Source organism: Notolepis coatsorum (genome assembly GCF_963971535.1).
Source record: "Notolepis coatsorum genome assembly, chromosome: 1".
NCBI lineage: Eukaryota > Metazoa > Chordata > Actinopteri > Aulopiformes > Paralepididae > Notolepis > Notolepis coatsorum.
This window is the reverse complement of record NC_140165.1, coordinates 239,044,362-239,052,989: the sequence shown is the minus strand read 5'-3', so window position 1 is coordinate 239,052,989 and position 8,628 is coordinate 239,044,362. Positions and strand designations below refer to the sequence as shown.

The following is an 8,628-nucleotide window of genomic DNA, read 5'->3' as shown; positions in this document are numbered from 1 at the left end:
GGTTAATCTTTTTATGATATTGGGATTTGATACTAGATATTTATTAAGCTTGTCTGAGAAAATATTCTTACGTAAGCAATCCTGAATTATTCCAAGATGAATGAATGATTTAACCAACCTTACCTGATCGTTTGGTTTGTAAAACCTTGGAGAGGGGCAAAGTTGAAATCATTGTTATGTGTTGATTAAATAACAGTAGTGGTAATTAAATATTAGGAGTGCAAATGGATGTAGAATGAATGAAAGTGGGCCGATGAATGAGAAGGAGAGAAGAGAAGAGAGGGAAGAGAAGAGAAGAGAAGAGAAGAGAAGAGAAGAGAAGAGAAGAGAAGAGGAGAGAAGAGAGGAGAGAAGAGAAGAGAAGAGAGGAGAGGAGAGGAGAGGAGAGGAGAGGAGAGGAGAGGAGAGGAGAGGAGAGGAGAGGAGAGGAGAGGAGAGGAGAGGAGAGTGGAGAGGAGAGGAGAGTGGAGAGAAGAGGAGAGGAGAGGAGAGAAGAGAAGAGAAGAGAAGAGAAGAGAAGAGAAGAGAAGAGAAGAGAAGAGAAGAGAAGAGAAGAGAAGAGAAGAGAAGAGAAGAGAAGAGAAGAGGGGGTGGGGTGAATGGAGAAGCATGATAAAAGCAAGAGGGAGGGAAGGAAAGAGAGATGCATGAAGAGAGACAGAGAAATCGCACCTTGGACAGGGTCTCGGAGAAGGAAATGCAGACCCCAGCATCCTCCACCTGCTCCTTGAAGGCCTTGATGCCGTACTTGCCGTAGTCATCGTCGGCGGCTATGGTGCCCACCCAGGTCCAGCCGAAGTGCAGCACCAGGCGGGCCATGGCCTCAGACTGGTGCACGTCACTGGGGATGGTCCTCAGAAAGGTGGGGAACTGGAACTTACTCTTCAAGGCGGAGCAGGACGAGGAGTAGCTTACCTAGAGGGAGAAGAGAGGGGGGACAGGTAGGGGTGTGAAGACAAGGTGAGAGGAGAGGAGAGGAGAGGTGAGGTGATGAGAGAAGAGGAGAGGAGAGGAGAGGAGAGGAGAGGAGAGGAGAGGAGAGGAGAGGAGAGGAGAGGAGAGGAGAGGAGAGGAGAGGAGAGGAGAGGAGAGGTGAGGAGAGGAGAGGAGGGGATAGGAGAAGAGAGGAGAGGAGAGGAGAGGAGAGGAGAGGAGAGGAGAGGATAGGAGAAGAGAGGAGAGGAGAGGAGAGGAGAGGAGAGGTGAGGAGAGGTGAGGAGAGGTGAGGAGAAGTGAGGAGAGGAGAGGAGGAGAGGAGAAGAGAGGAGAGGAGAGGAGAGGAGAGGAGAGGAGAGGAGAGGAGAGGAGAGGAGAGGAGAGAGAAGTGAGGAGAGGTGAGGAGAGAAGAAGAGAGGTGAGGTGAAGTGAGGAGAGGAGAGGTCAGAGGTGAGGAGAGGAGAGGAGAGGTGAGGAGAGGAGATGAGATGAGAGGTGAGGAGAAGTGAGGAGAGGTGAGGAGAGAAGAAGAGGGGTGAGGAGAGGTGAGGAGAGGTGAGGAGAGAAGAAAAGAGGTGAGGTGAAGTGAGGAGAGGAGAGGTCAGAGGTGAGGAGAGGTGAGGTGAGGTGAAGAGAGGGGAGGCGAGGAGAGGAGAAGTGGGGAGAGGTGAGGAGAGAAGAAGAGGGGTGAGGAGAGGTGAGGAGAGGTGAGGAGAAGTGAGGAGAGGTGAGGAGAGAAGAAGAGAGGTGAGGTGAAGTGAGGAGAGGAGAGGTCAGAGGTGAGGAGAGGTGAGGTGAGGTGAAGAGAGGAGAGGCGAGGAGAGGAGAAGTGGGGAGAGGAGAAGTGAGGAGAGGTGAGGTGGGGTGAAGAGAGGAGAGAAGAGGAGAGGTGAGGTGAGGAGAGGATATGTGAGGAGAGGATATGAGAGGAGAAGAGAGGAGAGGAGAGGTGAGGTGAGGAAAGGAGAGGATATGAGAGGAGATGAGGAGAGGAGGAGAGGAGAGGTGAGGAGAGGTGAGGTGGGGTGAAGAGAGGAGAAGAGGAGAGGTGAGGTGAGGAGAGGAGAGGTGATGAGAGGAGAGGTGAGGAGAGGAGAGGAGAGGAGAGGAGAGGAGAGGTGATGAGAGGAGAGGAGAGGTGAGGAGAGGTGTGGAGAGAAGAAGAGAGGTGAGGAGAGGTGAGGAGAAGTGAGGAGAGGTGAGGAGAGAAGAAGAGAGGAGAGGTGAAGAGAGGAGAGAAGAGAAGAGGAGAGAAGAGGTGAGGAGAGGAGAGGTGAGGATAGGTGACAGGATAATGGATGGGATTAGGGTTATGAGGAAATGGTAAGAGGAGTGGAGTTAGGGGCATCTGTCAAACATACAAGTACAAAGACACACACACACACACACACACACACACACACACACACACACACACACACACACACACACACACACACACACACACACACACACACACACACACACACACACACACACACACACACACACACATCACATCACACACACGACAGCCTACCTGTGGGAAATGATACAACCCCAGGATCCTGGCCGTGGCGATGGACAGATCCGAGCCGCCCGCACCCACCAGAGCGGCGAGCGGGGGCCCCGTGCCACAGCGGTAGTTGGGCACCGCCTCGTCCTGGCCCGTCAGGTAGGTGAGGGTGCCCTCCACGGCCTTGGAGATGGTGAAGCAGGAGTCGTAGATTACGTAGCCCAGGTCGGTGTTAGGGAGCAGGTCCGTCCGCCGGTTGATCTCCTTGATGGCAAACAGCATGGTCTGAGTCCAGCGGAAGGTACGGAAGTTAAATCTGAGGGATGATGTTGGGAGGATGATGGGATTAAAGACATTTAATTACAGTAAAGCCTCATTTAAACTGGGGCATCCTGCTGACTCAGTGTGGGTGGATACTGGATAGATAGATAAGACAGGCCCACTTTATTAATATACTATGTACTCGTGATGACATGGGTTCAGCTGATTGATTGATTGATTGATTGAAAACTTTATTAACAGATTGCAGAATGGGTACAGTACAGTACAGTACAGCTCAATACATACAATTGTTAAGGGGATGCAGACCAGAGAAAGACTTTCGTCTTGTTTACATCAGGGTCCCCCATTTTCAATTCATCATAACATATATGACATACATGACATACAGATAGACAGTACTGCTACATCTATACATTTATGACATACCAGATTTGCAAATACAGTACTGTTTGTGATACAAAAAGAGTCTAGAGAAGAGAGTTTATACATTTGACATAGAAACTGTACATTGGAGGAGGTTGGGTAGGTGGGGTGGGACTGTACATTGAAGGTGGTTGGGTGGGTGGGGTGGGCAGGGGTAGGAGGGGTGGGGGGGGGGAAACTGTACAACTGTACAAGCAAAACTGTACATTGGAATATTGACAAAACCATACTTGGTTCCAAGAGGAGGGTCTCGTGTATTCTTGGGTTAGGTCATTTACTGTACATTGGAGGGGGTTGGGTTAGGACATTTACAGGGGCCAGTTTCGAATTGCAGTCTCCCGTAGGTGTTCTTTGAGAGTGGTTTTGAAAGTGGGTAGTGATTCACATTCCTTTACAGCTGTGGGTAGGGCGTTCCACATTGATGTGGCATAATTGCGAAACGTGTTTAGTCCCTTGTTTGAGTCGAATCTGGGTTTAACATGATTTGTGGAGCTCCCTCTGTGTTGTGATCGTGGTATTCACTGACCTTTGGGAAGTATTTTGACATGTACATGGGTACCTTAGTCGTGTAGTGTATCTTGTAGACCAGGCCCATTGCAAGTTGCTGTACTCTGTTGTCTACTCTAAGCCATCCTAGGTTGTCAAAGTGGGCAGGGGTGAGGTGGGTTCTAGGAGTAAGGTCAAGCAGTAGTCTGACCAGTTTGTTTTGAGATGTTTGTAATTTTGTTATTAGCGCCTTTGAGGTGCTTTGGTACCATGAGGTGCAAGCATAGTCGTAGTACCCTTGAATGAGTGCTCCTGCCAGAGTCTTCAGGGTATTCTTGTTTACCAGAGAGGAGATCCGGTACAAGAATCAAGTTTGTTGGTTGACTTTTTTAATTACATTGGATGCCATTTTGTCACAGGAAAGATTTGCCTCTAGGATGGAACCTAGGTATGTAATTTCATCTTTCCTTGTGACAATATTGTCACCCACTGTAACTGAGAAGCCGTCGGTCTTTCTGAGTTTGTTATTTGAACCGAAGAGAATGGACTCCGTTTTGCCCAGGTGTAATGATAGTTTGTTATCAGCAAGCCATATGCAGATTTTGCCTAATTCCGAGCTGAGGGTTTTTTCAACCTGTAACTTGTTCTTGACAGAGACCAGCAGGGCCGAGTCGTCCGCGAACAGGAACAAGTTGCAGTCACAAGCTGACGACATGTCATTTGCATAAATTAGGAACAGTAGCGGTCCTAGTATGCTTCCTTGTGGAACACTGAACACCACAGCTCGTTGGGACTGACAGGGGGGGGGGGGATAGGGTACCGTTTTGCGTGTATATTTTCCCCATCGGAGTTTCACGTCCGCGTTCGGTTTGCGCGATCTGATTGGCCACTGACGTTTTTTTCAGCGTCAATCGCATTACTCCTAACAATCGCGCCAGCAGGCTGTTACCCTAACCTTAACCCTAACCTTAACCAACTAACCCTAACCTTAACCCTAACCTTAACCAACTAACCCTAACCCTAACCTTAACCCTAACCATAACCAACTAACCCTAACCCTAACCAACTAACCCTAACCTTAACCAACTTCGAAAGAGTCGCCAAGCTTAACCAGTTTGTTAGGAGTAACGCGATTGACGCTGAAAGAAACGTTAGCACGCGCATACATGTTCCCTCGGTTGCGCACAGAACAGATGATTATTATGTGTAACGGGGAAGTCCGTGGGGTCCACAGTCACTGAAACAGGTGTGTTGACGGGTGACTGTGGCAGTGCGGGCTGGTAAGTTAAACTCACTTCCTCATAACAGGGTTAACAGACGCATCGGTACGGTAGTTAGGAGTGAATTCACTTCTTAGTGCAGCGGCCTGTGTTGTCGCCCGTGGACGCGGGAGCCCCCTGTTCGACTCCCCCTCGGGACATTAACATTTAACATCAAACACAACGCAGACCCAGTATGATCCGTCACATATGCATAAATGTTTTAAATGTAATTGTAGTTACAATTTCTTTAATTGAATTAACTTAAACTAGAAAAGTAAATACAAACTAAATTAACAATGTAACTTAGAGTTAGTTTACAGAAGGACAGTTTCCTTCAGCGACTCCCCGCTGGAGCTGGGCGGCTGCTCCGAGGACTCATTGACGCTGGTGGAGAGGCGGTAGTGGAGGAGAGGAGTCCGTTGTTATGCTATCGGTATCCTATTATTATGCAAAGTCTAGGTGATAAGTGCCGGCTGGCACGACGAGTCCAGTGACAATTGTGAACGCATTTTTGTGTGCGTGCGTGCACATCCGTGCGCACTTCTGCCTCAGTGACCTACCTAAACGGCATTTAACCGTGTTTGTGCACGACTGCATGCCTGGTCAAGAGGCATGGATTCTATCTTGAGCCTTAACGTGGCGTGGTTTATTATTCACATGGAAAGCAGCAGATCTACAGTTCTTCTCTCTCTGAGAGACATGGGGCATACTTGCCCCAAGGTGGTGTACCTGGGTGGTTCCGCCTAGAGCGCCCTCTAGTGGGAACAGATATATATATATATGCAACTAGACAGTCACTGGTGGAGACAGTTATATATGCAGGTAAACAGTTACTAGTGTAAACAGCCATATGTACAGTTAGACAGTTACTAACAATCCTACACAGAACCTCTGATCTCAACAAAACCGAACGCGGAAGTGAAACTCCGTTGGGGAAAATATACAGGCCTCCAGGTAGGATTGCATCCAGCTCACTGATAGTGATAGGACTATCAAAACCAATTGCTTTTAGCTTGTCAATCAGAATGGTGTGATTGACAGTGTCGAAGGCCTTTTGTAGGTCCAGCATGACCATGCCGCAGTATTTGCCCGCGTCCACCTCTTGTTTGATGTGGTCGTTTAAATAGAGAAGGCATCAGTGGAGTGGGATGTTCTGAAGCCATCGTTTGATTGATTGATTGAAAACTTTATTAACAGATTGCAGAATGGGTACAATACAGTACAGCTCAATACACACAATTGTTAAGGGGATGCAGACCAGAGAAAGACTTTCGTCTTGTTTACATCAGGGTCCCCCATTTTCAATTCATCAGGACATATATGACATACATGACATACAGATAGTCAGTACTGCTACATCTATACATTTATGACATACCAGATTTGCAAATACAGTACTGTTTGTGATACAGAAGGAGTCAAGAAAAGGGAGTATATACATTTGACGTAGAAACTGTACATTGGAGGAGGTTGGGTGGGGGGGGGGGGTTGGGTACATTGGGATATTGACAACCATACTGGGTAATTTACATTGGAGGTGGTTGGGGGGGGGGGGGCACACTGTATAAACAAGCAAAACTGTACATTGAGGGGGGGGGGGGAGGAGACACTGTACAAACAAACAAAATTGTACATTGGACTATTATCGTCGGCTGAAGCTGATGAACACTGCTGCATGCTATCCCCTTCTCTGGTCGCACTCAACTATATAATATCATAAAGCAGAAATATCGTGAAAATAATCCAATTAACCAATGTGTAACATACAAATTAAAAACGAATACGTTGTTGGGAGGACGTGGATACTGTTGGAGAGGCTTCTTCCGGCGTTATTACTTTGATTCCCCAGCTGAGGGCAGCAAAGACACGGAACGTCACAGTAAGCTGCAGTCATTGCACACTGGTATTCATAACGAGATGATATGGCTAATTGGCCACACTGTGACAGTGGGCCTGAGTGCATCCTGATTACTGTAGCAGAATCACACGGTTGAAAGATCTCTAGCAGAGCTCTCTGTTGGCGACACAACAATCCTAATACAGTTCGCTGAAGCCAAATGTATTCCAAATGCTAAAGCAAAAATTGCAGTTCAATTTTAGATATTAAACTGTCCCCAGCGTCACTTTATCAGGCATTCAACGGGTAATATAAAAATATAGAATTTGGTTAATGTGCGTCAAGTTAAAGGTTGTTTTTTCTTTTTACAGGTCAACTTTTATCCTCTCCTCTTCTCACATCACCCCTCCTCTCCTTCCCTCTCTCCTCTCCTCTCCTCTCCTCTCCTCTCCTCACATCACCTCTGCTGTCCTCTCCTCACCTCTCCGTGGTCAACTCACCCCTCACACCCCGAGGACACCGGCACGGTGGATGTGTTGGTGTCGGTGGAGGCGATGCGCTGGTGAACAGGAAACATCCCTCCGACCACCACCCTCTTTTTCTCCACGTCCTTGTAGCCGCTCAGGTTGAACTTGGCCTTCAGCTTGCAGGTGGACCCGGCCGACGCCGACTTGTAGATGTGGAAGAATGCGCATAATCCAAACAGAAAGCGAGTAATTTCCATGCTATGGAAGTGTAGAAAGGGAACAGGGCAGCTTTCCGCTGTGGCAGACAGTAGCCTAAAGGAGAAGGGGACTGTGACAGGTGTCGCCATGTATTCTCAGAGGAATATTGTAGCAACAAGGGAACCAGAAAACAGATGACATGGAACAAGGCGTTTCAGGGCTAGGAGTTTCAGAGCGAGGAGTTTCAGAGCTAGGAGTTTCAGAGCTATAGGAGTTTCAGGGCTAGTTTCAGAGCTAGGAGTTTCAGAGCTAGGAGTTTCAGAGCTAGTTTCAGAGCTAGGAGTTTCAGAGCTATATGTTTCAGAGCGAGGAGTTTCAGAGCGAGGAGTTTCAGAGCAAGGAGTTTCAGAGCTATAGGAGTTTCAGGGCTAGTTTCAGAGCTAGGAGTTTCAGAGCTAGGAGTTTCAGAGCTACTGTAGGAGTTTCAGAGCTAGTTTCAGAGCTATATGTTTCAGAGCGAGGAGTTTCAGAGCGAGGAGTTTCAGAGCAAGGAGTTTCAGAGCTATAGGAGTTTCAGAGCTAGGAGTTTCAGAGATATATGTTTCAGAGCGAGGAGTTTCAGAGCGAGGAGTTTAAGAGCGAGGTGTTTCAGAGCTAGGAGTTTCAGAGCTATAGGAGTTTCAGAACTAGGAGTTTCAGAGCTATAGGAGTTTCAGAACTAGGAGTTTCAGAGCTATAGGAGTTTCAGAGCTAGGAGTTTCAGAGCTATAGGAGTTTCAGAACTAGGAGTTTCAGAGCTAGGAGTTTCAGAGCGAGGAGTTTCAGAGCGAGGAGTTTCAGAGCAAGGAGTTTCAGAGCTATAGGAGTTTCAGAGCTAGGAGTTTCAGAGATATATGTTTCAGAGCGAGGAGTTTCAGAGCGAGGAGTTTAAGAGCGAGGTGTTTCAGAGCTAGGAGTTTCAGAGCTATAGGAGTTTCAGAACTAGGAGTTTCAGAGCTATAGGAGTTTCAGAACTAGGAGTTTCAGAGCTATAGGAGTTTCAGAACTAGGAGTTTCAGAGCTATAGGAGTTTCAGAACTAGGAGTTTCAGAGCTATAGGAGTTTCAGAGCGAGGAGTTTCAGAGCTATAGGAGTTTCAGAGCTAGGAGTTTCAGAGCGAGGCGTTTCAGAGCTAGGAGTTTCAGAGCTAGTTTTAGAGCTAGGAGTTTCAGAGTGAGGAGTTTCAGAGCTATAGGAGTTTTA

General features: G+C 47.7%; 1 protein-coding gene across 1 annotated transcript in view; it reads right to left on the bottom strand.

Annotated features, from left to right (window-relative positions):
* The window catches only part of vmn2r1 (vomeronasal 2, receptor 1), a gene marked incomplete at both ends in the record, with an annotated part of 17,790 nt that extends 10,345 nt beyond the window's left edge, over window positions 1-7,445 (bottom strand). The window contains 4 exon segments of the mRNA XM_084309366.1: window positions 124-145; window positions 673-915; window positions 2,456-2,747; window positions 7,222-7,445. Coding sequence (XP_084165492.1) covers window positions 124-145; window positions 673-915; window positions 2,456-2,747; window positions 7,222-7,445 — 781 coding nt within the window.
* Window positions 7,446-8,628: the final 1,183 nt, after the last annotated feature.